The sequence below is a fragment of the Girardinichthys multiradiatus genome, chromosome 3, assembly GCF_021462225.1.
Source record: "Girardinichthys multiradiatus isolate DD_20200921_A chromosome 3, DD_fGirMul_XY1, whole genome shotgun sequence".
Classification (NCBI taxonomy): domain Eukaryota; kingdom Metazoa; phylum Chordata; class Actinopteri; order Cyprinodontiformes; family Goodeidae; genus Girardinichthys; species Girardinichthys multiradiatus.
The window spans coordinates 5,092,186-5,114,420 of NC_061796.1; the positions used below are offsets into that span (position 1 = coordinate 5,092,186).

General features: G+C 42.6%; 3 protein-coding genes across 7 annotated transcripts; 2 read left to right on the top strand and 1 right to left on the bottom strand.

Moving 5' to 3' along the window:
* Positions 1-1,764: 1,764 nt before the first annotated feature.
* LOC124865678 (casein kinase II subunit alpha) lies at positions 1,765-11,102 on the bottom strand. The gene is made up of 15 exons (XM_047360988.1): positions 11,049-11,102; positions 10,236-10,323; positions 9,883-9,959; positions 9,598-9,726; positions 6,790-6,901; positions 6,610-6,711; positions 6,475-6,525; positions 6,331-6,390; positions 6,123-6,206; positions 5,901-6,011; positions 5,697-5,798; positions 3,690-3,790; positions 3,461-3,609; positions 2,772-2,861; positions 1,765-2,632 (listed from the first exon to the last, which is right to left on the bottom strand). The coding sequence occupies exons 4-15, from the start codon at positions 9,696-9,698 to the stop codon at positions 2,517-2,519; spliced, it is 1,179 nt and encodes a 392-aa protein (XP_047216944.1). The 5' UTR covers positions 9,699-9,726; positions 9,883-9,959; positions 10,236-10,323; positions 11,049-11,102; the 3' UTR covers positions 1,765-2,516.
* LOC124865679 lies at positions 10,208-22,230 on the top strand. 5 transcript variants are annotated; one of them, XM_047360990.1, is made up of 12 exons: positions 10,208-10,346; positions 17,728-17,912; positions 17,998-18,059; positions 18,178-18,210; positions 18,305-18,352; positions 18,581-18,628; positions 20,274-20,324; positions 20,417-20,446; positions 21,387-21,772; positions 21,857-21,889; positions 22,000-22,039; positions 22,168-22,230. In XM_047360990.1, the coding sequence occupies exons 2-12, from the start codon at positions 17,905-17,907 to the stop codon at positions 22,206-22,208; spliced, it is 780 nt and encodes a 259-aa protein (XP_047216946.1). In that variant the 5' UTR covers positions 10,208-10,346; positions 17,728-17,904; the 3' UTR covers positions 22,209-22,230. The 5 variants fall into 5 exon arrangements, with proteins under 5 accessions (XP_047216946.1, XP_047216948.1, XP_047216947.1 ...); XM_047360993.1 differs by lacking the exon at positions 10,208-10,346 and having other exon boundaries at positions 16,559-17,912; positions 21,387-21,752; XM_047360992.1 differs by lacking the exons at positions 10,208-10,346; positions 20,274-20,324 and having other exon boundaries at positions 16,551-17,912.
* LOC124865568 (proline-rich protein 2-like) lies at positions 13,659-15,529 on the top strand. Its single transcript, XM_047360760.1, has 3 exons — positions 13,659-13,942; positions 14,874-15,067; positions 15,168-15,529. Exons 1-3 carry the CDS (start codon positions 13,659-13,661, stop codon positions 15,527-15,529), a joined length of 840 nt encoding a protein of 279 aa, XP_047216716.1.
* Positions 22,231-22,235: the final 5 nt, after the last annotated feature.

Consider the following 22,235-nt stretch of genomic DNA (forward strand, 5'->3'; position numbering starts at 1 on the left):
TCTGAACAAAGAGAAACAAAGCTCCGAGGTAGTGACAATAATTGACAAAAAGGTGTCACTTAATTCTATGTACAGTCATATTTAATAAATTGTGTTATGTCTTTGCAGCATGTAGAACCTTCATACGTCTCAATAAAATAATTAATATGTTACTCTTTCAGAGAGCTTTGGGGGATTCTGCAAGTCTAGTATTAAAATGTTTCTGAAGTTGTCCAACAGATGTTAAACCTGTTGATTCATTTCACCAGCTGACCATAATTGTCATTTGGCCTTTTGACCAAAGGTCAACCTGTTAAAGGTCAGGTGTTTACAAGGACATCCTCTGCCTTTTATTAATGTTGGAACAACCAGGAGTATCCTGTTAAATTGGAATATCATTGAAAAGTTAATTCAACTCAATTCAATTCAAAAAGTGAAACTGATACTATACAGATTAGATTCATTAAATGAGGTGTGATCCATTTCAAGTGTTTATTTCTGTTAATATTGGTGACTATGGCTTACAGCTAATGAAAATTTAAAAATACCTTGTCAAAACATAAGGCTAAAAAGAAATTATTTTTAAAACAAATTGTATGTTAGGGCATCCTCGTGGTAAAGACTGATCTTGCCAGCTGTCCAGCAGACAGCCAATGAAAACCTCAACAAGAGTTTAAAGTTTAGTGGAAAGAAAAAGTCAGCTAGAAAGTGCAAAAGCAGTCACAATAACCTTAAGAGGATTGTGAAGCAAAGCACATTATAGTTTTTGAGGAAGGGATGGCTTGCAGCAGTGCTTTCAGGGCCACCACACACACAGACCTATCCAGGACATGGGAAACACCAGTACCACTCATTTGGTTTGGCCAATCCTGAACCAGAGACAATGCCAGAAATGCTTTACCTGGGTTAAGGAAAAAAAAGGACAGGACTGTTGCTCAAGCACTTCGAAATCCTCTTTTCAGACTAAACTAAAATTTAGTTTTAATTTGAAAACCAACGTCCCACCACACGGAGAAAGAGTGTGAATGCTGAGTATCCATGTTGTTGGAGGTCCAGGGTGAAGTTTCCAGTCAGTGATGATTTGGGGACCTATAACATCTGCTAATGGTTTAGAGCACTGGCTCCCTCTGCTGACAAGCTTCATGGCGTCCATCAACCTACATTTTCTAGGCACCTTGTCAGACTGCCAAAAGTACTAATATCTGCTTTGATGACTATGGTACCACTGTGCTCAACAGGCCAGCACACTCACCTATGATATTTGACCCAACAATAAAAGGCGAGCTGAAGGCTACTAAAGCAACCTGGGCTTCCTGAACACCCCAGTAGAAACACAGCCTGATCCACTGCATGCCAAATTATGATGCAGTAATTCCTGCCAAACAAATCTTGATTAAGTATACTGTATAGTACATATACATGCATTTCTGCAGGTCATCATTTTTTGTATTAAAATCCATTTTATTGGTCTTCTGCAACACATTATTCTAAGAAAATGAACATGGGTTTTTTATCAGCCATTAGCCACAATCTTCCAAACCAACAGAAATACCTTTAACTACATCAATGCGTGTGCAATGATTCAGAACTCAATTACAGCCATCAAGTTTTCGATGATAATCTATTGAGATGATTCTTTAAAATCTTTAAAGCACAAATAATTTTAAAGTAAAAATTTCTTCACGGTCGATGTTAAAATCATCCCGCTCCTGTACACCAGAACAATTCACAGCTGCTGCGAACCATTTATGGGATGGTACAGTCAATAACGTAGTGCTTGTAAAGCCCTGTTTAAATGGTTTATTTTTGAAGTTGTTTTCCGTAGGTGATGACTCCTCCCAACGTAAAACAAAAAAAAAGTTACAAAATTGTCTATGTAATCAAAATCATGTGTAAGAGACTTCATAAAAAACAAACATGGACACTTACATACACATACAGAAGTGAAAAGTAACATAAAGTTGGCAAACTATTGACCCTGTGAAACTCGGCATTGGGTGCATGCAACCTGACAGTAACTGTAGAATATCTACAAAAATGTCCAATTAAAGAATGATAAGCATCTAACAACTTCAAAACACTAACAACTCCTGCACATTACATTGTGTGCAACCAGCGAGCACTGACAGGTGGGATACACCAGATTTTCCCCGACTCCCAGTTCTTGTGAAGTCACGTAAAGGTTTCACAGTGCAATACACCAGGATCCCCATCAAACAGTTTCAAGCAAGACTGTATATTTGGAACAAACAAAATAAATTTTATTATCCATTCTCTTTATGTCTACATCTTAGAATTTCTAGACAATGGCATTGTCAAGTAACACACCCAAATTAATGTCTAACAAGCCCGACAGGTGCAACAATGTGGTTCTGTCAAGTCCAGGTGTCAAAATAGAACTGAACATGAAAAGCAATTTAAATCTTCTTTGTTATTGTCAACATAAAAGGGGGGGGGTGTCCATGGCCCTGGCTCACAGGAAGACCTAGGCAGGGCATGACCATAAGCACACGTTTAACACAGGTGAGGAAGTGGATTCAGGGCTGGGCCCCGGTGGCTGCGGGAACTTGTGTGGCCAGAGTATTGGGGGCAGAGATGACAGGCGATCCAGCGATGTTAGCCAGCGGCTGTGAGGAGGACATGGAGGTGATGCCTGGAAGGAACAAGAGGATTATTACTCGTTTGCAGAGGCTTGTGTTTGTTACAAATGACTATGGCATTCCTACAAAATGTCTCTGCCAAGTCTTTGCCAACAAATTCTGCAGGGGGGGTGGGGGTGCAAGGTGACTCACCAGCCATCATACTCGAGGAGCTGACTGGAGTGGAGCTGGCAGCCATGCCCCCAGGAGTGGCCCCCCTTCCCTGATCTTTGACGATGGGATCTGAGAAAATGATCAACCAGACGGATAAGCAACACGTTCATTTAAACATTCTATACTATTCCTGACAAATTCTCTGATTCTCGGTCTGTCATTTAAATAGAAATACACATGATCCCAATGGATGCGGGGCAGCCATTTCTACAATAGGCTGCCTTCATATCCAACCTGCAAATACCAGACAGAAAGGAAGAACGATGCAAGTAAGGAAAGAAAACATCAAGCAAGAACGTAAGGAGGGGAAGGACGCAAGGAAAAAGGGTAAAAGGAAGGACACAAGGACGAGTGAAAGAGACAAGTGAAAAGCGTGGAACACAAGGAAACAAAGACAAGGCAGGGAAAAAAACCTAAATGAAGGACAGAAAAGAAGAACATAAGGCCTAAAGGAACAAAAGACAAGGAATGAAAAAGGACAAAAATAAGGACACAAATGGGATAGATAATAAAGGGCGGTAATACAAATATTTTTCATACTCCAATATAGACCTTGAATCACTTGAATCAAATTTGTGACTATTTCATTATTCAGCCATACTGCGTATGAACTCCATGTTCCACAATGTATGAAAAAGGCACAAAGAGAGGTGGAAAAGCAAGCATACAGAAGTAGGGATGATCCATGGCCTCTCTGGCTGTGAGGCGAGCTTGATGGTCATAGCGCAACAGTTTGTCCAAGAAGTCTAGAGCCTCTGTGCTGACTAGGTGTTGGTTCTCACTGTGCACAAACCTCTCCCATCTTTTGCGGGAATGTCTACAGAAAAACAAATGAGGTTAAATTGAGGCAAAGCAATCTGTGAAACTGTTAAAAGTAAAACAGTTACAATGACTCACCTTCCCAGAATGTCATTGAACCGCGGATCCAATTCAATGTTGTACTTGTCAATGTAGTCATACAGGTCTTCTGTGCCAAGTACTTTTGCAATCCGCACAAGCTGCAAGACAGTCATCAAGTTATTAATTTAAACAACTGAACTCATGTATACCAAATTAAATGTCTTCTTTCAAAATGACAATTTAAAAGTATGTTTGGAAACTGGATCAACAACAAGCCAAAGCGCTTCCATTTTTAAAAACACATTAGATGAAGTGCAAGGAAATCTAAAATTATTTATATTGTAAAACCTAAAAGCCAGAAGGAAACTAAATCTAACAACCCACTGGCTTATAAAATGGAAACAGATTCAAATAATCTAGTTTTACTAGAAATGGACCCAGGAATTGGCTGTTGACTGGAATTGGTTCATTTAAGCCAAATCGAGTCAACATGGGCTTTCCAAATTTCTATCTTTTTCTGATCAGCTCTAAGCAATACCAGGTTGCATACTTCTGCAGTTTTGGTCAATTCTTACCCGATGACGTCCTGCCACAGGATTTCTACTTGCCATTATTTCAATTTGTACTTAATGCAAGGGTCTCTATGTTCTCTAGGGAACACTCAGAGAGAGTGCAGTTTGCTGTGACTAATGCTAACTGCACCCATAGCTAATAAACGATCCAGAGAGACTGTTTTAAATGTGAACTCTGTAGTCGTTATCCACTTGAAAATGTTAAAACTGTTTTACAGCGACTGCTCTCACACACTTGATGTGACATTGCCTCTGCTCCCAATATAAATAATTAATGATCATGCAGTGCAGAGAGCCAGGAACTATTTTGAGCCACATTAATAACAATTCTTAATCAGAAATCGGAACTGGTAAAAACCTCGGCAGGGTTGGGGTTACAACAAACCGATCCAGAACTTGATTGGTGCATCTGTACGTTTTTACAAGTAGCTGCTGCTCATCTTGCAGGTGTGAAATAAACAAACAGGTGGGAAAACGAACGAGATAAATACCACAGTTGTATGCCCAGCCTAATGTGCACACAGTATATTTATGGTTTAGGAATAGACTGGTAACATTTACAATGGATGAGCAGAAATTGTCTACAGCAGAACAGGCAATTCGCCCTCAAAAACAGTTATCTGATCTAAAAAGGAAATTAAATAAGACCACATGATTTTATTTTCCATCCATATTGGGACATGTTTTCAGTTCTGTTGTATATGGTTTTTATTTGCAAAAGCAGGCAAGCACGACACAAATATGCAGATATCGAAAGAATACTTGTATTGTTTTTAAACTGGTAGATTAACTTAACAGTTATTACTGAGGAGGGCATTAACCTGTCACTTCTGATAAATCATTTAACAAAAGGTCTCACAGGGTTGGAAGGCCAGATCAGGGTGCAGCTCTAGAAGGCTAAAAAGGTTGTGCAATGTGGCACGTGAGGGGAGAAAAAGGCTAAAACACAAAACTTGTTTGGCTACAAGATTAATGACTAAAATTAAGCACTGGACGGTATGAGGTTCCTATGGTATGGTAATAACCACTGTTTCATCTTATTTACAATAAGATTTAAAACAAAATAATGAAAAACATGACAACTTTATTCAGTCATACAAGCAAATATTCCACTTGCTGGTAGAATTTTATAACACACTGATTGTTGTAGATATAATAATGGTATATAAAAATAATAATTATGTTTTGCCACGAACACTTAAGGAGCCATTTCTGTCCATAGTGAGAGAAAAGTTAAAGAAGCCTACTTTCAGCTAGCTGACCAGCAGTGTTCAGCAACCAGTGGGGGATGGGCAGCGTTGCTCCATACAGCAGGTAGAAAACTTTGGTCACTGAAATCTTATTGCAGAGACTTTAAAACAGTTTGAATCGTCTGGCTGATGTTCTGTTTTTTTAACTGCATCTTTTTAAAAACTTGGTACCACTCACAAGCCTATGCCCAGACTACAAGCACATCTCTTACAAGACATTAAACAGCACAGACTGTCCATACCTGGTCATAATTGTCATGACCGTGAAAGAACGGCTCCTTCCTGAAGATCATGCTGGCAAGCATGCAACCCAGGCTCCACATGTCCAAGCTGTAGTCATACATCTGGAAATAACCAAGAATGAGTGAGAAGCTTCAACTAGGTTCCTTGACTAACAATAGATCACTCCTGTCATGGTGCCAATCCTTGGTTGCCTTTAAACCCACCTGGTAATCTACCAGCAGTTCAGGGCCTTTGAAGTACCTGGATGCCACTCTCACGTTGTATTCTTGGTTTGGGTGGTAGAACTCTGCCAAGCCCCAGTCGATTAGACGGAGCTACGATGACAAGTACAGGACATTTTCATATGCACACCAAGCCAGCAGCACAGACCGTGAGAAAGACGGGGCAAAATGAAAAAAAAAAAAAAAGAAATCTGCCAAAATTACCTTTCTGTGTTCATGATCGATCATTACATTATGGGGCTTGACATCCCTATGCATAATACCCATAGAGTGGCAGTAATCCAGAGCCTTTAACAGAAAACAGAAAGACAACGTTAACATTTTTCATATTTAACTTAAGCCAACATATTTCAATATACTGTAAAGGTGTCAACTAGGATGTAAAACCGTTAAATTTAAGGCTACATCTTACCTTTAAGATCTCATACATGTAGAACCGTATGTCAAAGTCTGACAGAGTCTGATACAATTGCTGACAGAAAATAAATATAAAAAGATTCAGTATTTGCAGAGTAAAAGAAAACAAACAAGCAAAAAACAGAAACATTCCTCTTACCTTGAAATCTGTGTTGTTCACATGTTCAAAGACCAGAGCTGGGGTTCGTGACTAAACAGAAAGAACAAGAAGTTATTTAAAAACGTAAATAACACACTTAAACATTTTACACGGCATAACGGAGGCCAAACATACCACAGGATCCTTGACAATATCTAAGAGTGAGATGATGTTTGGGCCACCCCTCAGATTCTCCAGGATCTTTATTTCCCTCTTGATTTTCTTTTTCTTGACAGGCTGAAAGACAGAAAAAGAGCCCTGTGAATGAACTGAAATGTCAGATTAGGAGCCACGTTTGCTGGACTATCACCATACCTTCAGTATTTTAACCACCACTTTTTCATTGTTTGTGATATTTATGGCTTCGAATACTTCACTATATTTGCCTCTTCCTAGTTTTCTGACGAGCTGATAGTCGTCTTGATTCCTGGAAAAAAAAGGAAGAAAAAGTTAGAACTAATCATGCCCAGAACAGTTAATGAACAGCAGAGACAAACCTTCGGCATTAATGCAAAGTCATATTACAGTCAGAATGACACGAGCTCACAGTTTCTGATCTTGTTGTCCAGAGAGGGGCCTTTACAACACTAGCTGACAACACGAAGGCAAAAGTTCTGTTATGAGGCAGATGAACAGAAAAAGCTGATGAATGTCGATAAGGTCTGACACCAGCTCCGCTAACACTGCACCAAACACGCCGAGCAACCTAAAAACAATCGTAATGCCCTCTCCCCGCAAACGCCTGTTTAGCGGCAACAATCTATCAGTCGGTTTTCTCGTGCCTTATGATAAAACATTTTTTTTAAACGAAGCGAGACAAAGACAGTGCGACAGTTTTTCCCCCCAGGCTGTTTCCTTGATGAACACTTGACAAAGTCCAAGAACACCACCATGCATACTTGGACTGATATCACATTGTCTTGCCTGTAAAGTCACTTGTTTATATACGTATATTTACGATATTTTTTTATTTACATTTGTACTGACAAAGAAAATAAAAATCTTCACTGAGAGCAAAGTGTACCGGAGTCAAATTCCTTATTTGTGTGCACAAACTTGGCAATAAAAATTGTTCTGATTTTATTTATCAGTTGAATAATGTTAGAAAGCTCAACTTTTAAAGATAAAATCTTTAAATCAAAAATAACCTGATATCTTGAAATCTCACTTCATATTACCAGGGAACGTTAAAGATTGACAAAAATAGTCATTTGTTTTATATTGTGATATATATCAATAGACTGATATGAAAAATATTGTGTAAATGTTCAATAATGGACCTGGACAAAAGTTGACTAGGCAGGAAATAAATCCTGCTGACTCTAGTTGATCAAAGAAATTATGATGCAAAATTGGCAAAAACATGGAAACCGAACAGGGCTGCTGCCAATTACATGTATATGGACCAGATTAGTGTTCTGCAAACTGCGGCTCTTTGGACCTTCCACAGTGACGCTTAATAACATGATAAAGACCCAACTAATGTTTTTAAAGATAGATATAATAACACATGCAGGTCTTAGCAGCTTTTCGTGGAATAATTACATTAAATTTCCACTACAGAAAGGCACTAAAACTACCAGTACTTTTTAGACCTATTTTCTTGCCTTTAGGTGAGAAACTTTTTTTTTTTTTTTTTACATCCTTTTCCACCAATATCAACATCCCCTAAACATCGCAGAAAATGTATCCATCTTCTTTTTGCAATAGACTTATGCTTTTCTTCATTTTAAAAGCAAAAAATAGAAATAAAATGGTGGTTTTTAAAAAATAATTATAGGTTGTCCTTTTCAAAAGGTCAACAAAGGTAGCATTTGTTGCTCTAAATGAGTTTTAATTTAGCAGGACTGAGAACGAAAATGGCTCTTTGGATTGTAAAGGTTGCTGACCCCTGCACTAGATTCATGTTTACGCTGCAAAAATGTTTTGCATGGACAAAATCCTTTTTACCCTGTAAAAATCTATCTTAGAATAGAACAGAATAATCCTCTTTGTCTCTCGGTGTATAAGCGGCACAAAGATAGTAAAATGGAAAAACAAAGATATGCGCACTGAATATAAGCAATAATACCACAAATTAAAAAAATCCCAAGGTGAATACTTTCATAAAGGATATAAACAGTCCTACTTGATCACGTCTACTGTGTGCTATAGAGGGAAGTATCACTTTTAAGGTTATATACCGTTTTACTGGGATTTGCCCAAATTAAGACACTAAAAATATTCTTAGATTGTAATTGTTTATATTTAAAAAAGGTACACATTGCCATAAAAGTATTTTTCTTTGAAATTCTAATATCATGACCCCTGCTGAAGTAATCTCTACAAGAATGCAGAATAAAAAGGAGAGAGTCAAACGTTCACTGAATGAGAAGTTTGTAGTGACCCAATTATGTGGCTTCAAGATGGCTGACTGCCTGCTTGTTTTACAGAACAAGTGTAGAATTGGCTCCAATACTGAGCTGGTGAAAAAAAAAAAAAACATAAAAACTGCATTTGAAGTTAGATTCTAGATTTAAACACGTGTACAGAACTATTTAGACTGGTCAGGATTCAATTAAAGAAAAAATATGCCAAATTCATATATATCTAGCTGAAGTTCATTTAGTCCAAACAGGAACGCATGCCTTGGCTGGAGGGGGAGTCTCTGCTTATTTCAGACGATTTTTGTATATAACTGTAAAACCTTCATAATATGTACAGATGCTATGTAACATTTTTGCTGGAGCTTAAACTGTTTCTACCCCTTTACAAGTTGAGGTCAGATGCCCAATATGGGAGGAAAGAAAGGGAATTCCATTAGTACAGTTATCTTGTGTCGAAATGCAAGAGCTTTCTTCCTTTGACTGAATAATTATTGGAAATAACCACATAAATATATCATTGTACTTTAGATGGCCTAACAATTTCTTACTTTTCAAACTGGAAAAAATAGGGACAGTAAAAGCAGTAATCAGTAAAAACTTAGTTGGATTCAACATTTCTGATGTTTGACAACAAAGAAAAGTCATGCCTACATAGGCAGGTATTACTTGACAGATAAGTTTTTTTTTTTTTTTATATCTACTAATTTCTTGGAACATTGATAAAGCACACAAAAACAACAGATTTCACTTTCCTTACCCCCATTCAACAACATGGGACTCATAGTCCCAGTATTCCCGTGGTCTTTGTGTGTTTACATCGGGGTAAACTCGGGAACGGCTTGGAACGGGGCCAGACATATTCTGTATAGGGTCTTTTCTAGATGTCCTACAATGAGACAGACACAGGCAAAACACACAAATTAGACCTATCCAGAACAACAAGGGCATGTATTCATAATACTGACACAAAAACATTTTCATATGTTGGTAGCTGATTTATTCTCCTGGAATCAGAAATAATACTTTTATAAACTAGCAATACCTGGGAGGTTTCCTCCAGGATTAACGGCGAAAGACGAAGTGAACAGGAGCTGCTGAGATGCCTTTGTTGTAGGAAAGCTAAACAGACATGAAAAAAAAATAAAGATGTGCTGTTAAGAATTAATTACTATACTGTGCAATCATTAAGCTTAATAACCTAAAGTGTAGTTTAAATCTTAAGCTTTGACTGGATAAAGAATCACTTTGTTTCATGGTTTAAAAATAAACGCCTGCCATATAACCTTAAAAAATAAACCGTTTAAAACACATCAAGCAGAAAAATAAATAATTCTCAGGAGTTAAGCAGTTGGTGCATGAGGTGTTTGCATATGATGGCGTATGAAATGGAGAAACCTGGTTGTTAAATGGGGGCATCCAACCAGTCTAATCGGGAGGCACAGGGCTCAGTACAGTCATCACTGGGGGCTACAACGACTACCTCCTGTTGGAAAGAGGGAGTAGAAAGTAGGCTGAGTATAATCAATTAAGTCAATTAGCCAAACATGAGCAAAGTATGTGAGCCAGCGCACGCCAACGAACGAAGCTAATGGGACTGCATCTACTAAACGCAAAAAAAAAAGAAATACGTCAAATAATCAGTCCAGAGACTTACACGCGCTAATTTAAAACCGACTAATCACCTGGATAATTTGATTTAATAGATGAAAGCAGTCACAAACCCAGTGCGGCCTACGACCTGGTGGAGTGCTAACGGTTAGAAGCTAGCAGTAGAACCGGGAAGCTGGCAGAGGTACTAACTGGTTAGCATTAGCTCGTCAACAGCAGAGTGAAAAGCCGGTTCTAAAGTCACAGCCAGTTCTCGACCACGGTACAATGTAGTATCGTGATTGAATCAACATTTAGCTTTCAAATATCTAACTCAACACCCGTTAGGTTATTATTTATGTTGGACTTTATAACAAGCTTCGAAAATAGACACATTTTCCTAAGCTAAAATGGTGCTAAACTAGCAGGCTAGGGGAGTGAATAGACTGCTTTCTGGCGAGGCAACTGGCTGACAACGCCTTGACAAAACACCCCACGAACACCGTGTTCAAGCACACCGGATACAAGAATAAAATACCTCTTCTCAGCTTTTCAACCCGTCTAATAAAAACAACGCGAGGTATAAAACATCAAGGATTTGCGATTAAATAACACGATTACCTCTCAGCGTTGTTGGGACGTCAATATGGCGATGCTCGAGACCAAGAGCTTAATGCGAAAGGTATTTCCAGTAGGGGGCGCTCATTCTTTTCTGCTTTCCACTGAGAGATTTTTCGCTTCTTCGGCCACCAACGGGTCTGCCTGCTTGAAAGACAAACTTTGATCTACACGTGTTTGGGAGTGGACTTAATCTGGAATGTTACGTTTTATCAAGTTAAACATACGCATAATAAAGCCTAATCAAAACGGATGGTTCAGTCCACAAGCAACGCAACGTCCTCTATAGATCTTAAGATAAAGCTGGGGAATGTGTTTCTTACATTTAATGTGACTGCGGCATTTATTTTTTTTATTTTTTTATCGTGTCCTGTCCGGCAGAGTAGAGCTCAGAATTGTTGTCTGAGTGCCAATAAATTGTCCAACAGATTTACTTTCACAAGCAGAGCATCGCAGCTAATGCTTTAAAGCTCTGCTTGATATTTATAAAATAAACTTTATTATAAACTTCTCTGGGAATATTTCAATTGTTACGGACACGGTAACTGAAATGAAAAGGAAAAAAGAAGCTCAAAAAAGAGAGATGGGGAAAAAGGGGAGAAAAGGAAGAAAGAGTGGAGGAGAGAAAGAAGGATGAAGAGAATACAAGATTACACCCTGCTTGCTTATACACCTGCAACTTTTTTTTTTTTTAACAAAATAGTACACGGTAATTCTGAATGTAAAATGTACTTAGTGAGAGGTGCAGCCCAATATAGAACATCTGTGTATCTGTCAACACCTGAAGCTTAACACCTGTGAGTATGGGTGTGGACGTGCTTTTGTATACAAGGTTTCTCCAAAAAATATGCAATAGCGAGTGAGGACCCACATGGTCCCTGGACGGACACTGAGGAGATCTGAGTCACAGACATCTAAAGGCCCCCCAAAGCACAGGAACCCCAGGAGAACCACCGCCGGGACTACCGCAACCCCCCCAGAGAAGAGCAGTGGAGAGTCCCAAGGGAACCACCCAGCAGCGACAGTGCAGAAGCCCCAGGGAGCCGCAGCGACGAGCCCACAGGCTCCGCCGGCAGCCGTCCACGCCCGAGCAGATCCAGCCATGGACCCAGAGGCCCAAGACCCCGGGACACACCACCCCCCAAGCAGAGGCCCGACAGAGTCCAGGGGGCCTGGCCCCGGCAAACAGCCACCGGGAGTGAGCCAGCCCACACCAAAGCACCCGGCCGCGGACACCGAGAACCACAAGTACACCAGCGGGCAGAGACTCCAACCACCGGCAGGCGGTGTGGCGGGGAGGAAGCTGATCCAGGAGAGGGAGCAGTTCAAGACCCAACCTGTCGCAAAAAAAACCCCAAAAAAAACAGGCACACACAGTCACAATCACCCACTCCCACCCTCATGCATACACATAAAATCCCTCACACCCAACGTAAGGATAAACAACAGTGGACGTCATACGCTCACTCACACTCCCCATGCATACTCTATACATCCCAGGTCCAGGCGCCAGTACCCCCTCGGGGCAACCAGCCCCCGGACCCAGGAGGTGGTCCCCTTCCCTCCTGGGGCAGAGGCAGGCAGACAGCGCCGGTACTGCCCCGACCCGGGTGACCCCGGCCCAGCTCCCGCCCCCCTGCCCCAAACCCAGTCCCCAACAACCCCCATCCACCTCCGGAGAGTGGGCTATGTACAAAAGAGGGGTCCACATGGCCCAAAGCAACCCGCCAACCGGAGCCGCCCCAGGACGGAGCAGTCCCGACCCCCCAACGAGCTCCGATCCCAACCCCATGAGTCTCCCACCCCCAGTGAACCTCAACAAGAACCTCCCCACAGGGCCACCCCCAACAAGGACACCGATATCGAACACATCCCCCAAAACCCAAACAGCACGAATCCCCACCCCCACAGGGGCACAACCCCACAGGTGAACTCCGTGGCCGAGAAGCCGATGAAGCCACACCCACACAGCGCAAGCTCCACACAGAGCCCCGCTCTAAGAACCCCTGCCGCTCCCCCTCCACACAGCGCGCCGCAAGGCAAGGGCCCCGCGCAACGCCACCCCCGCCCACCGCAAAAGGGCAGACCCCACCCAGCACCGCACCCACAACCGGACCCCCGACCCCACACCATGATGGGACAAACTCATCCACCAAGAGGTCCCCGGCCAGCGGCAGTCACCCAGGGCCAGTGACCCCACCACGCCCCCCCCCTCAGCAACAAAAAACACTACATCACTGCCACTGCAACGACCGCCCAGGGAGAAACACTATCCAGCTCAGCTCCACCATCGCCGCCCAGCCGATCCAAACGCCAGTGACCCCACGCCCTAGAAGTGGACACAACCCCTCCACCCCACAGGCTGCAGCCCCTTCACGCCACCCCACAGGCCGCAGCCCCTCCACGCCACCCCCCAGTCCACCGCCCCGATCCCCCTTTGGACAAGACAGCCAGCAGAGCAGCACACCTCCAAGCCCGCCCAACCCCCCCAGACAGTGCCAGCTGCCCCAGCCCACCAGTCCACGAGAGGGATACATGCACCGGCCAGGGACCTGGGCCATGCAGGCCAACTGCTCCAGGCCAAGCACACCCCGCCAGCCGCAGTCACAAGACATGCTCTGCCGCCCCACCACAGCCCAGCGCCCGACCCCGGGCCAGGACTACAGAAGGAAGCCGTGGAAAGAAGGCCACGGCGGCCCCAGTTACCGGACACCTGCCAACCCCACCCCCAAACTCGGGGGCGCCCAAGCCCGCCGGCCACCCGCACCCCCGCATGGCCATGAAGCAGTCCAGCTGGCCAGCCCCTCCATCAAAGCGGGGCCACATCCCAATAAACGCCGGCTAAGACCCCCCCGCCGGAGCCTGGCACCCCCCCAGCCGGCAGACCAGGGCCCAAAGCCAGGGGCCGAGATCCAAGGGAACCCAAGCGATCCCGAGAGAGCCGAAACGCCAGCCCAGCACCAGACAAGACCTGACCCCCAACCCCAGCTCAGACCCGACTAGAGGGCCCACTCCCTCTCCCGGCCTCCAACCACAGATGGGAAATAGCGAACGGGGGTGTGAAAAGACCCCAAGCCTGCCTCCGCCAGCTCAAATGTGGTGTTGATGCATGTTGTTGTAGGGTGCATTTAAAAAGAAAAACGGTGGGGAAGAGGGTCTGCCCCCCCCCATTCTGAACCCTCAATGTCTACATGCAATTATACCCATAGAGGTGAGCGCAGGCACCAGAGGTTAGGCTACTAGGATATCCGTCCCCCCTGGTGCCATTGAGTGCGCCCACCCCCAAGACCCTACATGTGAATGTCATGAAAATGTTATAAGTGAGAGTGTCTAAGTTGTACAATAAAATTGGGGCACAGGCTGCCATGGGACCGCAGAGATGGAAAACCCTTGCGGCACTCCGATGGCGCACCCCCACCCCAAGGCCCTCCATGAGTGGTATTGTGATGGAGCTGGCAGAGGGAGGTGTCCAGGGATGGGGAGGGAAGGACTGGGGGGCAAACCACTCTCCCAGGGAGCCAGCTCCCCGGCTGACCCCAATAGGCACCCCCGTTTGCCGAGTCCCAACAAGGGAGGGAGGCATAGGCACATCTGCCGGGCAAAAAACTAGGGACAGCTAACAGGCCCCGAGAACCAACTGAAAACCGGGACCAACGTCCCCAGCCCCTCAGACCCCAAACCCCAGCCCCGTTACTCAGTCCGCCGCCCGAAGTAGCCACCGACCCCCAACAAAAAGGACCAGAGCAAAAATGATAGAGCCAAGCCAGACCGCAGATCCCCCCGAGCCAGCACCATAGCAACACCACCCATCCTTCTGTGCATTCGTAGGGGCACGGCGAGAACCACTAACCCCAAGCACATCGAACCCACCAGGAACCATCCAGCAAATGAGCAAACTCCACCCCAGTACGAGGCCGAGACGCCCGACGTAAGCGCAGAACCCAGCGACGCTCGCCCTGCCGCACCCACGCCCGGAGGTCAGAGCCGCCGCGCAAGAGGACCCACTCAGTGGCCCACAAAAGGCAAGAGAGCCCACAGAGCCAAAACCAAAACCCATTCAGAAGCCGAGACCAATCCACTCCGAGACCAACCCTGGCCAGCCTGCACACTCGAACCATGCAGACCCCTCCGAACCCCCTCCCCTAGACAGAAAAGGGACCAGCGTCAGTAACCGGAACCAAGACAAGGAACCAGAAACCGAGCCGGAACCACCCAAGACCAAACAACGCCCCCAACCATCCAAGGCCAACCACCCCAGAAGGCAACCTACACCCACCCCAACATTCGAACAACTCCCAGAGCACATAAGACACTGGACACCCAGGTTGACCCTGCCCCACCCCCTCCCGCAGACCCTCCTCCCCGCCAGCAGAATGTGCTCCTTGAAGGAAGGAGCACCTGCAATGAGATTGGACCTACCTGCCAGTTTTGGAGGCCCTTATGCCCACCGATACACCAAAGGTCCCCGAGCCAGGGCCGGGTGACTGTGGCTTTTAAATATATACTGTGGAAAAAGAGGGATTTTCCCATTTTCTCATGTTATAGTCACAGACTTCGTTGTATTTTATTTGGATTTTATGCGACAAATATAAAGTTAGACTCAACATGTTTTCCAAATAAAAATGCGAAAAGCTTCAGAATCAGCTTTATTGCCACGTTTGTACATGCAAACAAGGAATTTGACTCCGGTACACTTTGCTCTTTGGTTTTGTTTTTGCATTACAGAATATACATATTTACAATGTACAATATACACATATATAAATAAAAGGTGCATTTGCAACATCTGTATGCTGTTGTTTAGTACTCTATAGTACGCTTTGAGTGTCTCATTGCTGAAAGGCGCTATATAAATAAATTTACCTTACCTAACCTTACCTATTGAATGTTCAGCAGAGAAACAGCCTGGGGGAAGAAACTGTCTCTGTGGTGGCTGATTCTAGTAATCAGTGCTCTGTAACAGCGGCCTGAAGGTAAAACTCTAAACAGTTTATGTACAGGGTGTGTGGGGTCTGCAGAGATTTTAGCAGCTCTTTTCCTAACCCTAGACCTGTATAAGTCCTGGATGGCGGGAAGGTCAGCCCTGATTATTCTTTCTGCAGTCCTGATTATTTGTTGCAGTCTGCATCTGTACTGTTTTGTGGATGAGCCAAACCACACTGAGATGGATGAAGACAGGACAGACTGAATGATGGCAGTGTAGAAGATGACCAGTAGCTCCTGTGGAAGGTTGAACTTCTTGAGTTGCCTCAGGAAGTACAGTCTCTGCTGGGCCTTCTTCCGAACAGTATCTATGTGTGAGGACCATTTCAGGTCCTCAGAGATGGTGGTTCTTAAGAACCTGAACTGGTCCACGGCCGATACAGTGTTGTTGAGGATGGTGAGGGAGTGATGGGGGTGGTGTTCTCTGAAAATCCACCACCATTTCCACAGTCTTGAGTGGGTTGAGCTTGGTCCGAATAAAGACAAACCAGAGAGCTCAAATAACTAAAGTTGGATGAACCAGAATGTAAAGTAACAGAAATCTACCGGGGTTGCGAGAGCTGTCTAAACCACTCTGAAAACCTTCAGCCTATTTTGACAACCAATAATGTAATTGCTGCCAGAATTGTAAGAATTTTGGCAATTTTAAATGCAATAAAACAAATAATGTAATAACTTGCCAATATTGTAAAACAGTTTATTAGCCAATAATATACAGTAATAACATTTAGCCAGTAATGTTGTTTGGTTAATGCTGAGCAAACAAATGTACACCACGACTGTTGTCATCTTCCTGATTTCTTGCCCTTTCCAATAAGAGATCAAACTACCAAATGCACTTAATAGTGATTAATTGAGTCGAGGATTGATTTCAGAGTTGCCTAATGCGTATCATGATGAAAACATATGAAAACTTTGAAATCCACTATACCTATTTTTAGAAAATGCAAACAAAACAAACAAAAAAAATCCCTGCATGTTTTTTTTTTAGTGAGAAGAGGAAGTACCGTGTACTAGAGGGAGGTGGTGTACCTGTGTCCTGGACAAGTGGATGCATGTGAGCTGCTGAAGTTCAGGATTCTCAGCTTTTAAACCAGTTAATGGGGTTTTACTATATTAAACACACAGCTGATGCGCACTGATGGCATCCTCACATAGGTGTTACCATGGTCCAAGTGTGTGAGGGCTCTTTGTAGAGCCCAGGTTCTTTTTACTATATATGGAATCATGATAGTACAGTGCAGTATATCAGAATGTGAGAAAACAAGTCCGTTTTTTTTTTCTTTATTAGTGGTTTCATGTTTTTGTTGTTTTAAATATGGAAAGAAAATATCACTAAATTAAAACTTCTGCTCATTCATTTTTGAGCACACAAAAGAAAAAAATTGAACTTGTCCCACAGACACAAGTTAGCATTTTTAAACTGTTTTCCTTTGTTAGTTAAAAACAGGGGGACATTTTATGAATGGGTATTAATGAAAAAAACAACTCTGGTCATTATTTCAGTGGTTACTTTGGTCAAAGAAAAGGTTAGAGAGCATTCTCTGAAGTAACCAGCCACCTGTAATCAGCACATATTAGAGGGTTAGACCCCTCTCTTCCGTGAATCCGTGTGCTAAGAAGTGTTGTTTTCAAGTTGAAAGGGAATGAATAGGCCCTTGTAAACTTATCACATTCCAATTGTTGCTCTTTGGCACAGAAATGACACAGTGTGCAACACACAGATGGAGTCTTTGACTATACAACTCATTCTGATCCATCTGGCCAGAATCTGTAATTAACTTCAGTGCAGCCTTGATGTGGGAGTGCATAAAAAGCCCGAGTGCATGGACTCTTACCGACATACAGAAGACACAGCTGGGGAAAGTGAGGAACAATGAAGGGGTAAGAGTTTTATTCTCAAGTTGAGATGCATTTTAATTTTTACCTGCATACAAATAAAATTAGAGCAAACTTTTCTCTGGTTCAGCTTCATGTTTTGTCTGCTGCTGCTGCCATTTGCTGTCATGGCAGTACAAGGCCAAATAAGAGGTAAACAACATGAACCTAACATTTGTTTTTTTTTATTTAAAACCAATTTTTAGAGAAAAATGTTCCAAACCATTAAACCAGGCAGAGGGAATATAACCATGTTGTTCTTTTTTTCAAGCTCAAAGGCGACATGTGTTGATCTTTCTAAATGGTGAGAGTTGTAATCACTTTTTTCTGCCTTTGTCATCTGATGTTTGTGGAATAATGCATGTTTGAAATGATCACGACGTTTATTTGTTTTACAGAGGGACTTGGAGCAACCACTGAAAGAGCCACACCTGCTAAAGTCACAGGTCGGTACATTACGGACATTTTGATTTGTCAAAGCAAAGTCAGGTCTTCATTGTTGATCTCAATAGATCCTCAAACGTTCTTTTGGTTCCCTTTTAGATTCTTAAAACAGAATAAAAACTGGGAAGAGAAACCTACACATGGTCATTTTGTTGTTTTAACCTTAATCTTTAATGAATACTAGAACAAATATATGAGAATATGTCTTTACATTTTTCTCACCTTTACAGCAAAGAGAAATCCTGGTGATAGACCACTGAGGAACCAAGATTCCGATGGTATATATTATATTAGTGGAGTGTAAACATGTTTATTAATCAGATTAAATACAGGTCCTTCTCAAAAAATTAGCATATTGTGATAAAGTTCATTATTTTCCATAATGTAATGATGAAAATTTAACATTCATATATTTTAGATTCATTGCACACTAACTGAAATATTTCAGGTCTTTTATTGTCTTAATACGGATGATTTTGGCATACAGCTCATGAAAACCCAAAATTCCTATCTCACAAAATTAGCATATTTCATCCGACCAATAAAAGAAAAGTGTTTTTAATACAAAAAACGTCAACCTTCAAATAATCATGTACAGTTATGCACTCAATACTTGGTCGGGAATCCTTTTGCAGAAATGACTACTTCAATGCGGCGTGGCATGGAGGCAATCAGCCTGTGGCACTGCTGAGGTCTTATGGAGGCCCAGGATGCTTTGATAGCAGCCATTAGCTCATCCAGAGTGTTGGGTCTTGAGTCTCTCAACGTTCTCTTCCCAATATCCCACAGATTCTCTATGGGGTTCAGGTCAGGAGAGTTGGCAGGCCAATTGAGCACAGTGATACCATGGTCAGTAAACCATTTACCAGTGGTTTTGGCACTGTGAGCAGGTGCCAGGTCGTGCTGAAAAAGGAAATCTTCATCTCCATAAAGCTTTTCAGCAGATGGAAGCATGAAGTGCTCCAAAATCTCCTGATAGCAGGCTGCATTGACCCTGCCCTTGATAAAACACAGTGGACCAACACCAGCAGCTGACACGGCACCCCAGACCATCACTGACTGTGGGTACTTGACACTGGACTTCTGGCATTTTGGCATTTCCTTCTCCCCAGTCTTCCTCCAGACTCTGGCACCTTGATTTCCGAATGACATGCAGAATTTGCTTTCATCCAAAAAAAGTACTTTGAACCACTGAGCAACAGTCCAGTGCTGCTTCTCTGTAGCCCAGGTCTGGGGAATGCGGCACCTGTAGCCCATTTCCTGCACACGCCTGTACACGGTGGCTCTGGATGTTTCTACTCCTGTCAGTCCACTGCTTCTGCAGGTCCCCCAAGGTCTGGAATCGGCCCTTCTCCACAATCTTCCTCAGGGTCCGGTCACCTCTTCTCGTTGTGCAGCGTTTTCTGCCACACTTTTTCCTTCCCACAGACTTCCCACTGTGGTGCCTTGATACAGCACTCTGGGAACAGCCTATTCGTTCAGAAATTTCTTTCTGTGTCTTACCCTCTTGCTTGAGGGTGTCAATAGTGGCCTTCTGGACAGCAGTCAGGTCGGCAGTCTTACCCATGATTGGGGTTTTGAGTGATGAACCAGGCTGGGAGTTTTAAAGGCCTCAGGAATCTTTTGCAGGTGTTTAGAGTTAACTCGTTGATTCAGATGATTAGGTTCATAGCTCGTTTAGAGACCCTTTTAATGATATGCTAATTTTGTGAGATAGGAATTTTGGGTTTTCATGAGCTGTATGCCACAATCATCCGTATTAAGACAATGAAAGTCCTGAAATATTTCAGTTAGTGTGCAATGAATCTAAAATATATGAATATTAAATTTTCATCATGACATTATAGAAAATAATGAACTTTATCAAAATATGCTAATTTTTTGAGAAGGACCTGTAATATCACCAACATACATAATTTACAGATTTGTCTGAGATGCAATCAGCTGAGAGTTTTGTCACCACTGGCTATCCAGGTATATTAAATATATGAATTATTCCTGACTTTATATTTATAAATTATATTTATTTTCACAAAAATAAAGTAAACATGTTCTTTATATTTCAGGACCTGATCAAAGTGGAAGTGAAAGCAAAGGTGGAGTTTGAACCTTAGTCTCCATAGTTACAGTCCCTGCAAATGTATTCATACCCTTCAACATTTCTTATAATTTTGTCACATTACAGCCACAAAAGATTTTATTTGATAGGCCAACCCAAAGTAGTGTATAAACGTGGATTAGAATGGAAAGGATTTATGACTCACATTGTTTCAGGTCTTGCAGTCTAACAGGTTTTCTTCTAGGACTGCCCTGTATGTAGCTCCATTCATCCTACCAACAACTCTGACCAGCTTTCCTGGCCCGTCTGAAGAAAACTAATTCCCACAATGTGATGCTGCCACCACGATGTTTCATGGAGGAAACAATGTATTTTCACTTGGGCTGTGGATCTCTGCAGCTCCTCCTGAGTTATCATTGGCCTCTTGGCTGCTTCTAATTTACACTGTTCTTGCCTGGGATGACTGGCAAGGTAGAAGTTCTTTCTGATTCTGGATGATGGATTTATCAGTAATCTGTGAGATGTTCAAAGCTTGGGATGTTGTTTAACCCTGCTCTAAACAACCCCACAGTTTCGCCTACTATGTTCCTTGGTGTTTTTCTCTAACAAACCTCTGAAGCTGCCACAGAACAGCTGTATTGATACTAAAATGAAATTACAAACAGGTGGGACTCTATTTACAAATAAGATGTGATTGCACCAGATTTTATTTAGGAGCTATAGGAGCAAGAGGGAGATGAATACAAATGCAAGCCACACGTTTCAGATTTTTATTTGTAAAAAAATTTAAATGGATCTCATTCTTTTTGCAATTATGGAGGAGTTTATATTGGAATATCAAATAATACCCCAATAAAACACAATTAAGTTTTTAGTTGTGACATGGCAATATATGAAAGGTCCAAAGAGTATGATTACCATTGCAAGGGACTTCATATGTTGATTAAGATGTCATGAAGAAGTTTAATTCCTTACAGAAACATCTAAAGACAACGACAGCTATGAAGTTATTGATCCCAAAGCTGGAGTGAAAGGACACGTAACATCGAGGAGAAAAACACGAGTGGGAACAGACAACATGCAGCTGCTGAACAGGACCAGCAGGCTTGTTCAGGACAGTAGCAGCCAGGAACAAATCAAAGCTCAAGTAAAGCTACAGGAAAGTGGTGGTCAGACTGATCTGGATAGGGAAGATGGAATGATCATGAGATCTGGAAGAGCCACTCAAAGCACAAGACTCAGACTACAGGCTGAGAGAGCCGACCCAGATAAAGCCAGGGAGACATCTTGGAAAAGCTCGAAGAGCAACAATGGAAAACCGGCTGTGGGGCGCAACAGTGAAGGCAAGACCAGTTATTGTACTGTATGTAAGGCAACCAAAGGTTTTCAAAAGAAATAATAAATTGTGAAAGGTGAAATATGTTTTAAAAACTCATTATTCCCACAGAAACCAGAGAATACATCAGCTCTGAAACTTTTGGTAGGCACACATTTCTTTTCCTCAAATGAGAAAATGAGCAACTGATTATTGATGCATGCACTTCTCCAGAACAATGTTTTTTTTTGCTTATTTTTACTTTTACCTCACAGATTCCAGCAGTTTATCTGCTCCTGTCAATTCTGGATGAAGGTTTGTTTCTCCTGGGTTTTGATCTGAAGCTCATCATGTTTCTCTTAATATTGAACATCTTCCAGTATGTGTGCGTGCAATTTAATCTGCTCTAATTGTGTACACCTATTTTCCTCTATGTTTTTCAGAGCTGCTTCCTTTTGATGCATCAGAAGCCACCATGTCTTGACTCATCAGACGCAGACAGAATGCGGCC